The sequence below is a fragment of the Mirounga angustirostris genome, unplaced genomic scaffold, assembly GCF_029215605.1.
Source record: "Mirounga angustirostris isolate CCGP_5_RB_7025 unplaced genomic scaffold, mMirAng1.0.hap1 SCAF_17, whole genome shotgun sequence".
NCBI classification, from domain to species: domain Eukaryota; kingdom Metazoa; phylum Chordata; class Mammalia; order Carnivora; family Phocidae; genus Mirounga; species Mirounga angustirostris.
In genome coordinates, this window is record NW_026991725.1 from 29,055,981 (window position 1) to 29,075,891 (window position 19,911).

At 51.9% G+C, this 19,911-nt stretch overlaps 1 protein-coding gene across 11 annotated transcripts; it reads right to left on the bottom strand.

The window, feature by feature from the left end:
- Positions 1-137: 137 nt before the first annotated feature.
- Positions 138-19,667, bottom strand: KIF18B (kinesin family member 18B). Of its 11 annotated transcripts, XM_064583729.1 has the most exons (20): positions 19,583-19,667; positions 14,148-14,217; positions 11,038-11,364; positions 10,268-10,425; positions 9,865-9,969; positions 9,582-9,692; positions 9,303-9,500; positions 8,969-9,145; positions 8,322-8,396; positions 8,081-8,181; positions 7,416-7,605; positions 6,941-7,068; positions 6,539-6,604; positions 4,161-4,360; positions 3,392-3,923; positions 2,871-2,984; positions 2,361-2,450; positions 1,772-1,875; positions 1,458-1,561; positions 173-316 (listed from the first exon to the last, which is right to left on the bottom strand). In XM_064583729.1, the coding sequence occupies exons 2-20, from the start codon at positions 14,188-14,190 to the stop codon at positions 308-310; spliced, it is 2,832 nt and encodes a 943-aa protein (XP_064439799.1). In that variant the 5' UTR covers positions 14,191-14,217; positions 19,583-19,667; the 3' UTR covers positions 173-307. The 11 variants fall into 11 exon arrangements, 7 of the variants coding, with proteins under 7 accessions (XP_064439800.1, XP_064439802.1, XP_064439799.1 ...); XM_064583728.1 differs by lacking the exon at positions 173-316 and having other exon boundaries at positions 363-1,561; positions 19,583-19,666; XM_064583730.1 differs by lacking the exons at positions 1,458-1,561; positions 1,772-1,875 and having other exon boundaries at positions 138-316.
- Positions 19,668-19,911: the final 244 nt, after the last annotated feature.

Here is a 19,911-nt window from a genome sequence, read left to right on the forward strand (position 1 = left end):
CCCTTAGGCCCCAGCCTAAGGCCCTGGGAGGAGGCGGTGGGGGACGTTTTCTATACTCAGAAGTTTCTTGAAGTCTGGAAGAGTGGGGAGGTGTTGCTCTCCCGCGTAGGTACACAGAAAGACACATACACTGAGGTTGGAGATGGTTTATTAATCATTATAATAAAAAAAATATATCTATATCTACATGTACATATATATGTATATATGCAGAAATATAGGATCAGGGCGCCTGGGTGGCTCAGTTGGTTAAGCGACTGCTTTCGGCTCAGGTCATGATCCTGGAGTCCCTGGATCGAGTCCCGCATCAGGCTCCCTGCTCTCAAATAAATAAATAAAATCTTTAAAAAAAAAAAAAGAAATAAAGGATCAGAGGATAGAAACCCGAGTATTAACAGCGCTGACATCCAGGTGGGAGCATTAAAGCTGAATGTCCCTTTCTTCTTTATACTTTTTTTTTTTAAAAAGATTTATTTATTTATTTTTATTTGAGAGAGAGAGAATGAGAGAGAGCGAGTACATGAGAAGGGGGAGGGTCAGAGGGAGAAGCAGACTCCCTGCCGAGCAGGGAGCCCGATGCGGGACTCGATCCAGGGACTCCAGGATCATGACCTGAGCCGAAGGCAGTCGCTTAACCAACTGAGCCACCCAGGCGCCCCTTTATACTTCTTTTTACACAGAGTATGCATCCTGCTCACAATAGGGCAAAAACAATAAAGCTGTCTTCATTTGGAAATCAAGACACTACTATCATCTGCATCATCACCAGGATGGTGACCTGGGGCTGGGGCCCCTGCTCCAGGCTGCAGGGATGAGGCTGAAGGTGCCTCCCTCTCTCATCAACCAGGGAGAGTCGAGCTGGGAGCCCCCGCCACGTCCGCATCCCTTCCGCACTGCACAGAGGCCATGAGTGCACAGAGCCCTCTGTCAGATGGGAGGTGGGGAGCAAAGACCCCCAAAGCCACCTGCTTGCATGGAGAGCATTGTGAACTGGGGGAAGGGGGGTATGATGGCTGCACCTTTATTTTTTTCTTTTTTCTTTTCTTTATTTTTAAAAAGATTTTATTTATTTATTGGACACAGAGAGAGAGAGCACAAGCAGGGGGAGTGGCAGGCAGAGGGAGAGGGAGAAGCAGGCTCTCCGCTGAGCAGGGAGCCCCACGCGGGGCTTGATCCCAGGACCCCAGGATCATGACCTGAGCTGAAGGCAGCCGCTTAATGACTGAGCCACCCAGGCGTCCCGATGGCTGCACCTTTAAAATGTTACCATTCGAGATGAATACATACATGCTGAGAAGCTGAGTATAACAAGAGATTGATAAAGAGGGCAGGTAGCAGGATGAATGGCTGGCGACGAATGTTAATAAAAGAAGAGGGTATTGGCATTAACTGCTCCGAGCCAGGGCTCCTGGTGCAGGCAGTTCTGGGGGCCATGAGGGGCCGCTGGGTCAGGATACCTTGGCGACACAGCTCCCAGATGACAGGGCTCCCCCAATCCCCATCAGTTCCTGCTGGTTGCCAGGGCAGCGGGGACTGGAAGGGGGCTCTGCAGGCCAGTTGGCTGGGGCAGGCAGGGAGGAAGACAGTGAGGCTCTGTCCCGCTGCTCCCCTCCCCCACCCCTCCCCCACCTCTCTCATCAGGGTCCCTGCGATGCTGGGAAATACCCCAGGCCCTCCTTTCACCTGGGTCTTGGCCCACCCTCTCCCCTCCTACTTCCTGTCTTCATCTGCCACCAGGGCCCCGGACATCCCGGTCCCCAGTGCCAGTCACCTGGGATCAAGAGGGGCCCAGCTGGTCTCTTCAAGGTACTGCTGGGGAGGCGCGCGATGCGGCTGCGACCTCGGGCCACTCCCAGTGAGCGGGAGACTGAGGAACTGAGGGAGGGAAGGAAGGATGGAAGGTAGGAAGGTCACAGTCATGCCTGGGGATACAGGTAGGGGTAGGGGGTACAGCTCGAAACTAAGCCGTGAGAGCAGGGTGAGGCTAAGCACCAAGGCCAGATCTGAGGGCAGGAGAAGCAGTGGGGAGAGAGCTTAGTGGGCTGTGGGAGGGAAGTAGAGGTGAAGGGTGGGTGGTCTGTCCCCCAGTTTAACCAGTGAACACCGAATGTCCCCCTCAAGGAGAGGGAGCCTGTAGCCTTTCACTGAAGAAGGGAGATACGGTTCCCTCTGGTATAACCCTGTACTAGCAAGGGCGAAAGGAACCTCCTTCAGTCCAGGAACCCGATGCTGGCCCTGCTCATGAGACCCCTGCTACCTGCCCCGAGGGGTCCAGAGACACAGCCGAGGCCTGTAGCTAGCTCAGTGCCCACTATGCTGGTGAAAGCTCTGTCTTTCCCGGTCTACTGCCCCAGCCTCACCTGGCAGCTCGCCTCTTCTTGCGGGCTGAGGTCCCAGGGAAGGAAGATGTTGGTTTGGGGCCTTTCACGGTGAACAGGGACTCAGGTCCACTGCGAGAGGGAGGAAGGTGAAAGGAGGCAGATCAGGAGGGAACCAGAAAAGGGCACCTCCTCCCTCCAGCCCCCAGCTTGGCGGGTGGGGAGGTTGGACAAGATGACCTCTGAGGTTTCTTCCTACTTAGAGGTGGATTCCTCTCCCTGCCTCACTCGGCCTGGGCTGACAGCTGAGTGACAGGCTTATTCTGGGAGAACATCCAGATGTCAGTTTCTGGAATGTTCAGGGAACTGGAGTTCAAACGATTTGACCCTTCCACCTGCTCGGCTGTGAGCTTGTTACTGAGAGGTGGTTTAGGCCGTAGGAGGGGCCGGGGGTGCGGTGGGCAGCCTGCTGCCCTCAGCCTCACAAGTACAGGTCAGTCTGCTGATTGTTCTTGGCCTTGGACTGTCCTGAGCTGGTCACTGTTCCCCTACCCTGGCAGGTGGGTGGAAGGCGAAGGTGAGAGCTTCATCTTCTCACCGAAAAATGCTGAACAAAGTTCCGAGGCTCCCCTTCCCAGTTCCAGATGCTGGACTGGAGGGTAAAATCTGGGGTGGAAATGGCAGAAATATGCATTTCTCAGTGGGACATGAAACTAAGACTGGGCCAGAGGGTGTGAGTGATGCAGAGGAATAGAGAAGACTAGGCCCCCTCCTTATTCCTGCTCCTGCTGACCCTCCCTGAGGTGGGGGGGGAGGTCCTGTTAGCCACTCGTGGGCATGTCACAAACCACCCAGAGCTGGCGGCTTTGGAGACGGACAGACAAGGCAGGGCCCCCGAGAGGGGCAGCCCTCCCGGGCCTGGGGACTGACACCAGTCAGGCCGAAGGCAGGGAGACAGCAAACATGGCTCCGAGAGTCAGGCCGGCTTCCACTCCTCTTGGCAGCACCTCTGTCCCTCGCTGACCCCAGGGAGCCCCTGCCTGGAGGGCTGGGAGGGAGGCTGGGAGACCCACCTGGGGATGAAGGGCTGATCCAGCCTGTTCAGCTCTTGGGGGGCATTCTCCCAGCCAGCACATTCGTGGAAACCCAGCTTCAAGGGGGCCTCCTCTGAGAGATCAAAAGTGGTGTTGAGGTCCCGAGCAGACAGGGCCAGAGGGGTGGAGCAGTTCTGCACAGCAGAGGGGCCCAGGGGCACCCGGCTTCTGATGACTGTGGCTGGGCAGACGCGAGGGGAGTGGCAGGACGAGGAGGAGGCCTTTCCCCCTTTGGGGGGGGTGGGCCCGAGTGAAGGCTGAGCCTCAGGCAGGGACCCCCTCCTCAGGCAGGGCAGGAAGGACTGGCGCTGGCGCTTGGTCCCCGGCTTCGGGGCTGGGGGGCTGTCAGGCTCCGAGGGGCTTGGTCTCCTCCTCCTCTTCTTCTCTGTGGGCCGCCGGGATACCTGGGCTGGGGTGCAGTCAGGCCCTGGTAGGACCCCCAGGGTGTGCATGAGGCCACTCAGTCGCCTTGCCATGGTCCGGGTCACGGGGCCAGAATAGCCTGGAGAATCTGGGGCACAGAGAAGGCGGGTGCTGAGGGGAGATCAGGGACTGGCCAGAAGGAAGGCGAATCTGGAGAATTTGGGGAGAGAGACACGGGAGACACGCAGGAGCCCCTAACTCCATAGGTGGGCCGCGAGTCCTGTGTACCACAGCACGACCCAGCATCGGAGGCCCCAGCCGCCCCTGGGTGCCAGCTGGGCCTTCGAGAGGGCACTGCTAGAGACAGAGCAGGGGTGAGACTCACCTGACTCAGGACACGGCTCCAGAGGTGCCTCCCTGGCCTGGCCAGGTGCGCCTGAGGCCTTTGCACCCGGTTCAGCTTTTCCCTCCTGCACCAGCTGCTGCAGGGTCTCAAACTCTGCGATCATGTCGGGGGTCAGCAGCTTGGCCGCTTGAAGCAGGGACTGCTGTCGCCGTGCCAGGCACAGCACCTTCAGGGCCAACCTGGAGGAGAGGGAAGGGCCCGGCCCTCCTCAGACCCAGCCCCATTGCTCCAGGTGCGGTGAGGAGCACGCAAGGGTGGGCCCCCCAGCTCCCTCCTGCCGGGCCTCCCTCCGCCTTCCCAACTGCGGTTCCTGCTCTGCCAGGCCCCTGCTGAAGCCCAAGGCCGGCAGAGACGACCACAAGTAAGGTGGGGGGGCTTTGTCCCTAAATATGCCCCCCAACAAAGAGAGGGACCTGGGAAGTACAGAAAGGGCACTAAATGGCCTCAGACCAGAAGGTCTGCATCTCCTCTCAGCCCTGCCAATCACTGGCACTGTGATCTTGAGTAAGTTCGTTGACCCAAGGGGCAACGAAAGGTAGGAGCAGGGAAGAGCTAGGCTCAAGTCAGCCTGCCGGCTCAAATCCAGGCTCCGACACTTCCCGCTGTGTGATCTTGGAAGCACTCCTTAACCTCAGTCTCCACATCCTTAAAATGGGGAAAACCAATGCACCCACGTCTGAGGGTTGTGGGAAGATGAAATGAATTATTTGATATATACAGTGTTTAAAGAGTACCTGACACATAAGAAGCATTGTAAGATTAATTATTTTCTGTAAAATGAAAACATCAACCTTGCGAGGGCAAGAGGAGATGGAATGAGATAGGCCGTGTCGGTCCTGGTTCTGAGAGGCCCCTCAAAATCGCACGCAGTCTGCACTCCCTACTTAGCGGTTGGGACCCCGAAAGAGCCCGTGTGAATCAATGCACACTTCACATGCACCGAGGGGCTATTTAAAGGGAATTATGAGGGTAATGTGATTATTGATGGTATAAATTTAGATTCTAATAAAGCAAATTTCCTTCCTGTGAGGCACACCTATGATAAAAAAATGAACACAATTATCTTGGTGGGGATTATTCATGGCCAATAATTTATCCTCAGGTAGCACTACCTGCCTGGACATCCCTGAGCCCCCTCCTCTGCCTTCAGTGTGTGCTCAGGGAATCCAAACGTATTTTATAAAGCAGCCTCCAGGCCTCTCTGAAAGAAGGCAGGATATAAATTAAAAAGGACATAGCAGAAACTCATTCGATGTCTGCCTGAGCCACACATTATAAGAAGATTAGACCACTGAGAGAAGTAGGTGTCTAGGGAGAAAGGCACTGGCCTGGATGTCGGGTGACCCAGGCCTCGCCCTGTCCCTCTGGCCGTGTGGCCCTGGGCGAACGCCTCAGGACCCAATCTGGCGAACAGGGAGCGGGTCTATACCAGGGGTTTCCAAATTAGGTTTCAAGAAACCCATCAGAGGACATTGAAAATGGAGTTGCTCTGCTTTATCTGTTCTACATATTAAACTTCAGCATAAGATTCCATTTGAAGAAAGGACTTTGTAGCTAAAAAAATTCTGAAAAATCCGCTGAACTGGAAAATCTAAGATCCACTCAGTGCCCCAGTGGTCTAAAGATTCTGAAGTCTAAAGCCAAAGAGAAATGATTTTCCATTATCTGATTGTTAGGGTGTCTCCAAGTATGGAGATGATCTAGCATGTTCTGCAGCCTCTGATACATGGGGTCTTCTGTCACATTTTATTAGTATCTATTATTAGCTCTAAGAAGTAGGGAGAATGAAGACTATAATCCCCAAATCATAGCTAAGACTGAAGCACCTTGTCAGGGACCATAAAACCAGAGGCAAAGCGGGAACGAGAACCCTGGTGTCCTCTGTCCTCACAATGGGGGAGACACCAGGGCACAGAGACCCTGACTCATCGGTGGAAGCCCTGGGGCCAAGGGGACATCCCGCCAGTGTATCCCTGCCACTCCAGGGCCCCGGGGAGTCAGCAGCAGGAGACAGATAATGAGCTGCTGATTATTCAGGCTGCAACATTTTTGCTGAGTCGGGAACAGACACTCCCCAACAAGAAATAAAATTAAACAGGCCCTTCTGTCCGGAAGCTTTAAATATACTGCCTCGTGTGAAGCGTGCTGGGGAGGCAAGAGTGGGCCCGGCAGCAGCAAAGCTAAGTGGCAGGGGATTTATGTTCTAGGGGCCAAGGGAAAACATACTAGCAGCACCTCTCTATTAAGCACAGAAAGAAGGATCCAGAATCCATTTCTCTCTGGCTTTGGGTGGTGGTCTGTATTTACTTCTGAGAAGAAATGGCCATAATCTGTTGGTGAAGACACATGATAAATACCTGGCTTGGGAGGGCGGTCCCTTCCTCAGCCTGCCATCCAACTTCTCTTGGCTGCTTGGTTCCTCCCTGCAGAGGACAGGCAGCTCAGCCCCCAGACCGGGAGGCAAAGTGCTAGCCTGGGCAGCCCCGTGCTAACTCGGGGCTTGCGAGCCAAATTTGGGATGGAATTGGGTGTTTTGCTTGCCAGTTATGTGGAAGAATAGAAAGGACAGTAAGTAGACAGAGTAGGTGATAATCTCCAGTTGATTGAAAGCAGATAAGGGACGATGTTGAGGAAAAGAAGACGCAGCTCTTAACTAGGGCAGAACCAGAGCTTTTTTGATGTACTTAGCACCAGCTCCTACCCCAGGAGGATGGAAGCCATCACCTCCCACCTTGAACCCCAGAGAAGAAGACACCTACTGCTTAGAATGGTCCCTGTCCAAGTTCTGTGGTGAGAGGCAGCCCACATCTGGCTTGGGCTGCAGGCTCAGGCCAGGGGACCTTGGCAGTGAGTGTCTGAGGGTCTGCTCTGGTACCTGGATTGGAACCTAAGGAGGAAGGAAGTCACAGTTAGAGGGCCCAGGATGACCACCCTCCCCTACATAAGCAGATCTTAAAATCTTTTCCTCCTCCAAGAGTGGGAATGATGGCTCTTGGACTGACTGGGTCCTAGCTGAGAATCTCTTTCCCAGGCCCCACCCTCCTCCCCGCTTTCCTTCTGGTAACAGGTTTGCCCCTCACTGCAGACACAGAGGAGTTCCCCTTCCTGCACAGGATCTGAAAGCCCCCTAATGACTAAGATGCAAGACATCCAGGTAGGGAACCCAGAACTGAAGGGAGTCTACGAGTTGGGGAGGGCCATTGCCTCCAACATTCTACCACCTTCAAGTCCTACCTCCTCCTCCACTGGGCCTTTGTCCTTATCTTCTTGGGGCAGCTCCTGGTCTGGAGAGTTCCCTTCCACGACCCTCCCTACCTGGGTCTCTAGCCCCAGGCTCTCCTCTTGAAGGACGGCAGACCCTGGGTGGAGCTCTGGGGTGCAGGGCTGGCTGGAAAGGCGGGATGGTGAGGGGCAGCTGGGAAGCCTAGGGGGGACAGGAGGGGGATGTTGAGAGGTGGGAAAGCAGAGAGGGGCAGGGTCTCTGTGGCACGAGGTGGTATAGGGCCCAGCTTGGGTAACAAGGGGGCAGTAGCAGAGGGTGGGAGGAGTTGGTGATTTCCTGGTTTAGGAAACAATGATGCCTCCCCCTTAACTACACCTTCCTTTAAGTAGTATATGCTGCTTACATGGGCTGGGGGTGTCACGTCCTCATCTGACATGGAGGATTTTTTTCTATTTTGATGTTACTGTCTAGAGTGCACTGTGTCACATGAGAGCAACTAGCAGTGACAATCAGTGTCTTGTCACCTAGTGTCACCGAGAGTGACAATCAGTGTGCTGGACACGGGCTGGAAAGCCCGGACCCTGGGTGGCAGCACAGAGCTGGAGAAGGGGGGCTTTCCCTGCTGAGCTGAAGGGGCAAGATTGGCTGAAGGGGCAAGAATGGCTGCAGGACTCACAGTTGCTGGGAAGGGCCCGATTTGGGGGATTTCAGGAGGTCCTGCGGTGGGGCTCCGGCTCTCGCCTCATATACTTGGAGCTTCTCCCTCAGGGCGGCCACCTGCAATCAAAGCAACGCAGCCCCTCAGAGCCCCAGGTGGGTGCAGAGCCCTGGCCGCGCCCCACGGCTCGTCTCCGGCTCTCCTGTCCCTGAGCCGGGTGCCCCGCCTCCCGGTCAAGCTCTCCAGGCGGGCTCCTCACCTCAGCCTGCAGCTGCTGACAGATGGTGGCATACTGGCTGATGTGACAGTCCAGGCTGATCACGTTGCTCTTAAGCTGAGATGGCGGCACAGGGGAGAGTTTCGTGGGTTCATTCACAGCGGCTTTTGGCAACCACTTCCAATGGCCAGGCACTGTGCGGGGCGCTTCCCTCACATTCCCTAGACTCACCCTCCCGAGGGGGAACAGACTGGGGAAGGGCAGTGAGTGGCTTGCCTGACACCACAGCAAGAGGCAGAAGGATGCTTTTGAACCCAAGACCCCTGACTCCCTGACCAATACACCCTCCCTAGACCAGGGCAACTCTCACCAGCCAGCGCTTGGCCACCCCCTTCTGTTGTCACCCTCTTGAGACGATTCTGTCCCAGGCAGCCCACTGCTATGATATCTTACTCTTTTTGTCAAGTCTGCAGACTGTCCTGCCTCTCCCCCCCGAGCTGGAGTCTTCCCAAGGATGGGGACTGCGTCGCTTCTATCATAAAAAATTTCCCTGATGACGGAGGCTAGGGAACTTCTTCCCTCTGCCTTGGGGGAATGCTTGCTCCAGGTATCGGAGGACGCTGTGTGGGTCCTGTCCCTTCCTTCTCCTGTCCCCCACACCAGGTTGGCCATTTCTGGCCGGGACACACCGCGAGCTTGATCTCCTTGGCGCGGTCGGCATACTTGAGGGTGTTGTAGGTGTCCTCGTAGGTCAGACTGGAGGGGCTGACGGTAGCGATCATGACCGTGTGGCAGTTGCCCCCAATGGAGTCCTTGAGCAGACGGGTCAGCTTGCTGTCCCGGTAGGGCACGTGAGTCTTGCGGCCCTGGGGCGACAGCAAGAGGGCATGGGGGGAGGTGGCTGGACCAGACAGATCCAGGCTGAGACCTGGCAGCCGTTGGCCCAGGGCTGGAGGGAAGGACCGCAGGCTTCGGGCACTCAGTTGCTGTCCCGGGCAGGCCCCTGGGTCTGTGCAGTTTTACCTTCGCGTCGGCCAGGGCATTGAGGACATTGATGAGGGCCAGCAGGGAACGGTTGATGTTGGCACCCTCCCGCAGCCGCTCCCCCTTTGCATGGGTGCTGGAGGCCCGCTCCGAACCGGCCAGGTCAATCAGGCTCATCTTGGCCACTCGAAGGGCCTGAGTCAGGCCTGGAACCCGGTCCTGCTGCTTCACGAAGATCTGGGGGGCAGATAGCAGGGGTGAGGGGGTGCCGGGCATCAGGAGCCCCAGCTTCAGGCTCCGACCTGCGACTGCTCTCACCTGGAAGATGGCGTGGGAGCGGGACGAAGTAGCGTTGGCGTCGGTCGGGTGCTGCGTGCGGTTGCGGTTCCCCCTGGTCAGCAGCTCCAGCAGCTGCTCAGCTGAGGTGGGCTGCAGAGGAGATGCCCAGGCAGGGCGCTGTGGTCTCCCCAGCCAGGGCTTTTCCCCCAACCGGAAGAGCTGCTCTTCAGAACCACCCCTGGATCCAGGGCACCCCCAAACTGCCTGGTGAGAGAACCCTGGGAACCAACGCTGCTCCTGCCACCCGGGCCCAATCTCTCACCTGGTGGAAGGAGAGTCCTTGCACCACCACACCCTTGTCGGGGTCCTCCCGGATGGCAAGGGGCCCCTTGGGCTCCAGGAGGTCGTGGATCTGCTCATTGTACACCTGAGGAGGAAGGAGGCAAGAGGCCGGGCGAGGGCTGAGGTGCAGACAGGGAAGCATGGCAGGACGCCGTGCCAGGGGTGGCCCTCTGCAGGACAATGGTATGCGGTGAGAGCGGGACAGGCAGGCTTGGTCCCAACGCAGGCTCTCTCAGAGCCTCATCTGGGCCCCTGGGCTCTCAGCGGGCCCGTCCGCCTACTTCCTCCCACCCTCTCTGCCCGCTCTCCTCTCCTCCCCGCATCTTCAGGGGCGCTGAGAATGAGGAGTGGGGCCGCCCACGCCTGGGAGGGACCAGCCCTACCTCCTGGTAGCTGATGAGCACCTCGAACCGCTTCTCCTCCTGGTGGGCCTCAAGCCGCCTGTAGAGTTCCATGGTCGTCAGGTACATGATGCCGGGGTCCCCCTCTCTTCCCAGCATGGTGTGGGTCTTCCCAGCCCCCGTGGCCCCATAGGCAAACACTGCGGAGGACAGAGTCGGGGGAGGGTGGTGGCAGGGCCGGATCCGCCTTCCCCAGGGGTCCCCCTGTGCCACCCAGCCCAGCCCCCCCTTCTCCCCAGGCCCCTTCCTTTGCCTTCCTGTGTGCAGTTCCACGGCTCCTACCCACTCGCATCCCGCTGCGTTCACACTGCAGCTTTGCAGTGCCCCGTGCCTCTGGCCTGGCTCCCCGTGGACCTGTGGATTCCGGGGGCCTGAGGGAGCTTCTCCCTCCCCAGGGGGAGCCTTCTCCAGGCTAGGCAGCTTCCTCTGACGAAGGCCTGCCGTTCTGTCCCTCATTTCACTGACCTCAGTTTACAGTCACACATTTGTGGGGGTGATTTGTGATTAGTATCTTCTCCCCCCTCTAGAATACAAGCATCAGGAGGACAGGAACCACATCTGTGTGATGCGCTTCTAGAGCCCAGGAGGGTGTGTCATACACGGGAGAACGAAAGGGCCAGCACCCTCGTCAGCAAGTGCCCAGCTGAGGGGAAGGAGGGCACGGTGACGTGACGCATGAAGCCCTCAGAGGGAAGCAGGGAGGCAGGGCCGCTCCCAGCGGGGCTTTGCCTCCTCCCTGCCCCGGCTCTCACCTGAGCAGTTGTAGCCCTGGAGGAAGCTGTCCAGAACGCTGTGGGTGGTGTGCTGGAACACGTCCTGTTGGGTGGCCGCCTCACCAAAGACCCGGTCAAAGACAAACGTCAGGTCTTTGCCCTTCTTCTTGGGGCCATCATGGGTGCTGCCCCACTTCAGGCCAAGGAAGCCCCTGTCGGGCTCCTCAGGGTCAAACACCAGCACCCGCTCATCCACCACCTGAACCACAGGCCGCCGCTGACTCTCCAGCTCCCGCGGGGTGGGGGGCCGGACCCGCACCACCACCCGCACCTTGCTGTCCTCCACCAGCGTCACCATGGCGACACCTGGGGGACACACAACAGAGAGGAGGACCGATCTGACCCCAGCCCTGACGAGGTGCGCCCTCAGCCTACCTAGTGTTCAAGAACCTTCTCCCACTCCCTCCCCAACAGCCGATCTCCATGTGATACCTCAAGAGAATAAGAATATTATTAATAAATCTCTTTCTCACTCGAAATGCCACCTTTGTCATATCCAGATGACTTGAATTTTTCCAGAGGCGAATGGCTGGGCTATTATGTTCCACTGATCTGTCTACTCCTGTGCCACACTCTTTCTGTTCCAGTCCTTGACAGTATGCTTCTTATCCAGTGAGACAAGAACTGCCTCCCCTCCCAACCACCACCGTTAGTCTTTCTCATAATTTTTTCTTTTTTTCAGATTTTATTTATTTATTTGACAGAAAGAGACAAAGCGAGAGAGGGAGCACAAGCAGGGGGAAAGGGAGAGGGAGAAGCAGGCTTCCCGCAGAGCAGGGAGCCCGATGCGGGGCTTAATCCCAGGACCCTGGGATCACGACCTGAGCCGAAGTCAGACGCTTAATGACTGAGCCACCCAGGTGCCCCTCTTTCTCATAATTTTCTTAACTATTTTCAGGCATTTATTGTTCTACTTGCCTTTAAGAAAATGTTATCAATTCTATCCCCAACCCAGAACACCACCCCCTCCCACCCTATTGGAATTACAAGCAGAATAGTATTGTTTACATATTTATTTTATATTAAAACTTTTCACGCAGGGTGCCTAGGTGCCTCAGTCGGTTAGGCAGCCGACTCTTGATGTTGGCTCGGGTCCATGATTTTAGGGTCATGGGATTGAGCCCCATGTCAGGCTCCACACTCAGTGGGGAGTCTGCTTGGGATTCTCTCTCCCTCTCCCTCTGCCCCTCCCCGCAAAATAAATAAATCACTCTTTGGGGCGCCTGGGTGGCTCAATCATTAAGTGTCTGCCTTCGGCTCAGGTCATGATCCCAGGATCCTGGGATCGAACCCCGCGTTGGGCTCCCTGCTCCACGGGAAGCCTGCTTCGCCCTCCCCCACTCCCCCTGCTTGTGTTCCCTCTCTCGCTGTGTCTCTCTCTGTCAAATAAATGAATAAAATCTTTTAAAAAAAAATAAAATAAAGATTTTATTTATTTATTTGAGAGAGAGAGAATGAGAGAGAGCACATGAGAGAGGGGAGGGTCAGAGGGAGAAGCAGACTCCCTGCCAAGCAGGAAGCCCGATGCGGGACTCGATCCAGGGACTCCAGGATCATGACCTGAGCCGAAGGCAGTCGCTTAACTGACTGAGCCACACAGACGCCCTAGATATTTCTTATGTCCCTAAGATTTTATAGTTTTTTTTTTAAGATTTTATTTATTTATTTGACAGAGAGAGACAGTGAGAGAGGGAACACAAGCAGGGGGAGTGGGAGAGAGAGAAGCAGGCTCCCCGTGGAGCAGGGAGCCCGATATGGGGCTCCATCCCAGGACCTGGAATCATGACCTGAGCCAAAGGCAGATGCTTAAGGACGGAGCCACCCAGGCACCTCCTAAGATTTTATAGTTTTTCATCTCTTTAGATAGGTTCTGTAATTGTCTTTTTAATATAATTTCCAAGTAGTTTAATTGCTCTTATGAACGGAGCACCTTTCCCCATTTCCATACTGATTGCTAGTATGGAGAAACACAATTGATAATTATACATTTGCCTTCAACCCACCACTCTTAAACTTCCTGATTAATTCCAATTGTTTTTTTATTAAAGCTTATTGGGGTTTCTGAGTACACAATTATATATCAGGGAAAAAAAAAACCCTTCTTTTTTTACCTTTTCTTCTCCATGGTTATACCAACTGTTTTATTTCTTATGTATTGCACTCCCTAGAACTTCCAAAACAATGTTGAATAATGATAACGGGCATCCTGTCTTGCTCTTGATCTTAAAGGAACTGGCGTTAGTGCTTCACTAATTAGAAATTAATTTTGGACAAATAGTTAATTATCATCATAGGAATGTCCTCCACTCTTATTTAACTTAGACTTGTTATCAGGAATGTCTAGAATTTTATTTAATGAGCTTTCAGCATCTCCTGACATGTTTATGTGGGTTTGTTTTTTTTTCTCCTTTATTTTGTTGATGTGGTAAACTTTTTGATATTATTTTTGGCATCAAACCAACCATGCATTCTTGGGAAAAAATCCTACCCTGGCCATACTGAAGTTTTCCATTTTTAAATGGCTAAATGCGTCAACCTTCTCTTTTATGGTTCTTATGTCATATTTAAGAAGACATTCCTTCCCCAGGGTAATTTTCTTATATTTCTGTCTGACACTTTTTCTTTCTTACATTTAGGTCTTTATCCAGATGGCATTCATCTTTTTATGAATGAGGTTTCTAAATATCTTTTCTTTCCAAATGATAAGCAATTATATCATTTATTTTATTTATTTTTTTAAAGATTTTATTTATTTGACAGAGAGATCGAGAGCACAAGTAGGCAGAGCAGCAGGCAGAGGGAGAGGGAGAAGCAGGCTCCCCACTGAGCAGGGAGCCTGATGCGGGGCTTGATCCCAGGACCCTGGGATCATGACCTGAGCTGAAGGCAGCCGCTTAACCGACTGAGCCACCCAGGCACCCCATCGATTTTATCTTTTATTAAAATGCATTCTTTCTCTACCCGTTTCAAATGGCACATTTAACAAAACTAAATTCTCATATGAACATGAATTTATTTCTGGGCGCTCCATTCTTCTCTACTGATATGTTCCTTTTGCAGGAACTTGCTGTAGTTCTATTACACATCACCTTGTTCTTTTTCTTGACTGTTCTTGGGCATCTGGTCTTGCATATGATTTTGGAATCAGCTTACAGAATTCTGTGAAAAAAACCTGCTTAAGATTTTAATTAGGATTATTTTGAATTTATAAATTAATATGAGGACAACTGACATCTTTACAATATCAAGCCTTTCTATCTAGGAACATTGTATCTCTTTTCATTATTCCCTTTATAATCCTTAGTAAAATTTCATAGCTTTCCTCACATGAGTTTTGTCTATTTCTTGATAGGTTTATTACTGGTTATTGTCTAGTCTTTATTATATTGTGAATAGGCCCTTTGTTAAAATTGCATTTTCAGGGGAGCCTGGCTGGCTCAGTCAGTGGAACGTGCGACCCTTAATCTCAGGGCTGTGGGTTCGAGCCCCACACTGGCTGTAGAGATTACTTAAAATTTAAATCTTTAATGGGGCGCCTGGGTGGCTCAGTTGGTTGAGTGTCTGACTCTTGACTTTGGCTCAGGCTGTGATCTCAGGGTTGAGCCCTGTGTCAGGCTCCCTGCTTAGCAGCATGTCTGCTTGGGATTCTCCTCTCCCTCTGCCCCTCCCCCTGCTCTCTCTCTCACACACACACACATGCTCTCTCTCAAAATAAAATAAATAAATCTTAAAAAAAATAAAATCTTTAAAAAATAAATAAAATTACATTTTCTAATTCATTTTTTTATTTGCCAGAATATAGGAAAGCAACTGCTTTCTGGATGCAGATCTTGTATCTGGCCACATAACTGATCTAATAGATTGTCATTGATTCGCTTAGGTTTTTCAATTAAATGATTTTGTAGTTTGCAAATAATGACAGTTACTTTCTATTTTTAGCTCTTCTTTATTTAGTTCCCTACCCTCCACTGCCCATTAGGAATGGGCATTAAATTTTATCAAATGCTTTTTTGGCGTGGGCTGAGATGATAACAGTGCTTCTCCTTTAATCTGTTTTTTTGGGGGGGTTGTTTTTCTTTTTGTTTTTTGTAGGCTCTATACCCAATGTGGGGCTCAAACTCTCGACCCTGAGATCAAGAGTCCCATGCTCCACCAACTGAGCCAGCCAGGTGCTCCATCCTTTAATCTGTTAATACAGGGGGTGACATAGACAGATTTCCTAATGTTGACCTGGTAATATTTCCAAACATTTATCTATTCCCTCTTGTATCCCCCTCACACCTCTCTCCCTGCTTTTTTCATTTCTCTTTCAAGCCAGCCTACCAAGGGTAGAGATGGAATTTCTGGAATGCAGGAGTCATGGCTATCCTGGAAAAGTTCAGCCCAACTCTTGGGATATATTAACAGCGCTAAGGAACAGGGGCTGTTTCTGAGGGATATGAATAGATGAATGTTTTCCCGGGAAAGATTAGATCCCACTGATAGGACCCAGGTCATTCAGCAAAGAAAAGTGAGATTTCTCCCTAATACTCCAGTAAGTAACTTGGGTTTTCCTTTGAGAATGAGGCAGAATTGAGCTGATTTGAAACTCTTGTCCCCTACCCCCACACGTCTTAATTTCTTCCTCAAGCAGAATAAGGGAAAGATATCAACCAATAATCATCTTGTTACATTGCGTATTTCTTTCCCTGTCCCAGCCATCGGATTGCCACAATAAACAGAAGAGCTAAGTGCTCTCTATGGCAGGGGCTGTTTTAAGCACCTTATGCGTACCATCTCCTTTTCAGCTCCATCGCAATCCCACAAGACAGATACTATTATTAGACTCATTTTTCAACGAGAAAATTGAGACAGAGAGGGGTAAGCAACTTTCCCAAGATCCCAGGGCTAGTAAGTGATGGAGCTTGGTTCCAACCCAGGCAGTCTGACTGCAGAACCTGCTCTACTCTGCCTTATAATGATATTATATATTACGTCCTCATGATCACATTGTTGTAATATTCCCATATGTTTGTATAATAATTATAATCCCTTTTATGCAACTGGCATTACGTATTCTGCAAACACTTTCAGATATATGGACTGTACCTAATTTTCAACACCCGGAGAGAGTCCCTGTCTCCCATCTTTGCATTCCTGCCCCCAGGGAGCCCCACTCTTGTACCCAGAGAAGTGAGGGCGGAGGGTGGTGCCTGGCCCCACCATCTAGGGCTACGCTGTGTGGCTTAATGGCAGTGCCAAGCTCCCCACGGGGAGGGTTTGAGCTGAGGAGGAGCCACAGAGCAGCCTAACATTCTAAGCAGGAAATTAAAAAGGGCACTGGCAACGGAGTGCGCATAACCTTTACAGTCCTCTCCTCTCCGCCTCCTGAGGGCCAGTGAGGCAGACTGTTTGCCTAATGAGATGTTTTCCTTCTTCCTGAGACTGCGCTGGGGGCACAGGGTGGGGGTGGGGTGGGTAGGGTGACACTTGGCAGGGCTGCAGCTGGGACGCCTGGGTCCTGGTGTCGGCTCTGCATCTGACCAGTGAGGAGCTCTTTCCACCAGCCACACCACGTCAATGTCACCTCAGCTTCCCCGCTTTGAGAGCCAGAGAGAACAGCTACCGATCTGCTCCCACCCCAGGGGGATGGGGAGATTAATGAGAGAACGTTTGTCAAGTTTGCTTTGATCCCCGGTTGGAAAGAGCATTTCAGCCCAAAGTACAAGGGAGATGATTCTTTAATAAGATCTTCAGGGTCTGAGCCAGCCACAGTCACGTCCTGTTTCTAACCCAGGGCAGCTCATTAAAACCCAGAGGCTAGTTCGCTGCTGAGCTGGGGCTGGGAAGCCGAGATTCAGTTGTTTTCGGGGTAGGCTCCTCTGCCCACTCTCTTAGGGACAGGCTGAACAAGCCCCACCTCCCTAGAAGCCCCTGGAGAATTTCTGAGGACTTGGGATCTGCCTGCAGACATTGGGAGCTGGGAAGGTGAAGGTGGATGTTCTGTTTTCATAGGGGTTGCTGCAGCCCCCTTCCTCACTCCCTTACATCTCTCACGTGTGTGTGTCTTGTCCTCAAGCTTCAAGAGAGCAGGACCCCCTTCTGATGTAGTCTGTGCACCCCAGATAACTAGGCACCAGACCCAGCACACAGTAGATGCTGTATGGTGTTTGTCCTAGGAATGAATAAAAGCCAGAGAAGAGCAGGGTCTGAATCCAAAAGTTTAAAAATAATTACTACTATAGCTACCATTTATTGAGCACATAACTATGCATCAGGCACTATGCTAACTGCTTTACAAATGGTGTCATTTAACTTCCACAACAATCTCATTCTGTAGTTGCTGATACAATTGTTACAATCCTACTGTACAAGGGAAACTGAGGCTCAGGAAGGAACTTGTCACAGGGATGGTAAGTAGCAAGGCCAGAGCCTGACCTTGTTCTGACTGTCACCAGAGACATTACTCATCAGTCATCCTAGGCTATTCTGCCCTGTAGCCTGGCTTTTGCAATTCCTACCTCCCCTTACTTTAGCACCCACAGGGCACTATCCAAAGACCACTGGTTCTTTCTACGGGTGTCGTTCTGAGGAAGGAGCTGTATTCTTTTGCTTTTTAAATAGACAATCATAAGGCTGTAACTGATGATAATTTTGTTTATTTCTTTCTAACTTTATTTGTATTTCTTTCTCCTGTCTTATGGTTCTAGCTAGGACCTTCAGTACAACCTTGAATGGCGGCAACAATAGTAAACAATCATCTTTTTCCTAATTGCATAGGGGATGCTCCTGTTATTTCACTTTCTGTTGGTTTAAGGAAATTTACCTCTGTTTCTAGTTTACCAAAAAAAATTTTTTTAAGATTTTATTTATTTATTTATTTATTTGAGAGAAAGAGTGAGTGAGCACAAGCAGGGGGAGCGGCAGAGGGAGAAGGAGAAGGTGGCTCCTTGCTGAGCAGGGGGCCCGACACAGAGCTCCATTCCAGGACCCTGGGATCATGACCTGAGCTGAAGGCAGACGCTTAACCAACTGAGCCACCCAGGCACCCCTTAAAGATTTTATTTATTTATTTTGAGAGAGAGAGAGAGAGCGTGAGTGAGCAGGACCAGAGGGAAAGAATCTCAAGCAGACTCCACTTGGAGCCTGAGGCGGAGATCGATCTCACGACCCTGAGATCATGACCTGAGCTGAAATCAAGAGCCAGACATTCAGCCATCTGAGCCACCCAGGTGCCCCTAGTTTATCAAATTTTTAAAAATTCATGGATGGGTACTGAATTTTATTGAATTCTATTTCTGCGCCTAATGGGATATTTTCCTCCTTTAATCTGTAAATTGTATTAGATTTTCTAATCTTAAGCCATTTTCATATTCCTGAGATAAAAGGTCATGATATATTTTTTATATATATATTGCTAGCTTCTGATTGCTAATATTTTATTTGAGATTTTCACAACTACATTTATAAAGGAAGACTGGCTGGTAACTTTCTGTCTGATTATTGGTATCACAAAATAGACTGGAACTGTTTTCTCTTTTTTTAAGGGAGAGGTTGTGTAAGATTAGAATAATTTCTTCCAATTGCTTATTTGGTTTTTTGTTTTGTTTAATGGGGATATTTTAAATGAATTCAATTCCTCAATGGTCCTAGGTGTGTTCAAAATTTCCATAACTTCTTGAGTCAGTTTCCTGTTGTTTTTTTTCTAGAAAATTGTCCAAAAGCATTGTCAAAAGGGTGTTCCACTGAAGTCCCTCTTTCTCTTTAGTCTCCAAGTAACTTAAGCTATGCCCCTATTGTCATTCCTAAGATCATTCTGTTTCTTTTCCTTATTTCATAATCAATATTGCCAGAGGTTTGGCTTCTTTTACTAGTCTTTTCCAAGATACAGCTTTTGGTTAAGTTAATTCTATTACATAGTAAAATTCTATTTCATTAGTTTCTTCGAACTCCTTTTTAAAAATTTCCTACACATGTATTCTGTTGTTCTGTTCTATCTTAAAGGGCCAAAAGTGCCAAAGCTAAGAGGAGAGGCATCCTAGGAGCAGTAGCAGAAGGCATGGTTTTCTGTCATACGGGTAGTCTTTCCATTCCTTCCTTTATTCAATCAAATATTTACTGAGTGCCCCAATAACTAAGTTTCGGCCGCTGGCACAGCTCTGCAATCAGTTCTTCCGTATGGATGTGCGGAGAGGGTCTTAGCTACTCCACACAGATGTGCAGGGGTCCCAGGTCTCCAGTTCTAGCGAGGAGGAGGACCTTCCACAGAGCGGGTGCACAGAGGGCCGGACCCCGTGCGGTTGTGTGGACTCAGTCCAGGTCCGGTACAAATGAGCAGAGGGATCCCGATCTCCATGCAGATGTGGAAGGAAGAGCCCTGCTCCCCGCACCGCCCCCGTCCTGTTCAGAGGGAACCACCCAGAACCGGCTCGGTCTCCACGCTGCACCTTTGCGTCTGGCACAAAAGCTGCTTCCGCCCTGGGCGGCGGGATCCACCTGAGCGCCGGAGCCCGCGGGGCAGACTCCGCCGTGGGCCAGAGCTTACCCTTCGTCGGTTCCCCGCCGCTGCTGTCGCCGCTCGCAGCCGGGTCCCTCCGCCGCAGTCCGGAGCCCCAGACCACCCGAAAGCGCGCCCCACACCCTCCTCCCCACCCGCGCCAACCTGGGCCCCGCGCCGCGCGTTCAAATTAGCCGGGTCGGCTCATCCGCGCTTCCCATTGGTCCCCGTCCGGATCGCTGATTGGCTGTTTCCTAAGTAACCAAGTACAGCTCCGAGGGGGCGGGTGCAGTCAACTGTGCGCCTGCGCACTTCCCCTCCCCGTTTGCTGGTTTTGAGACTGTCTCCGGGGCTGTCCTGCACCAGACCCGCAGAAA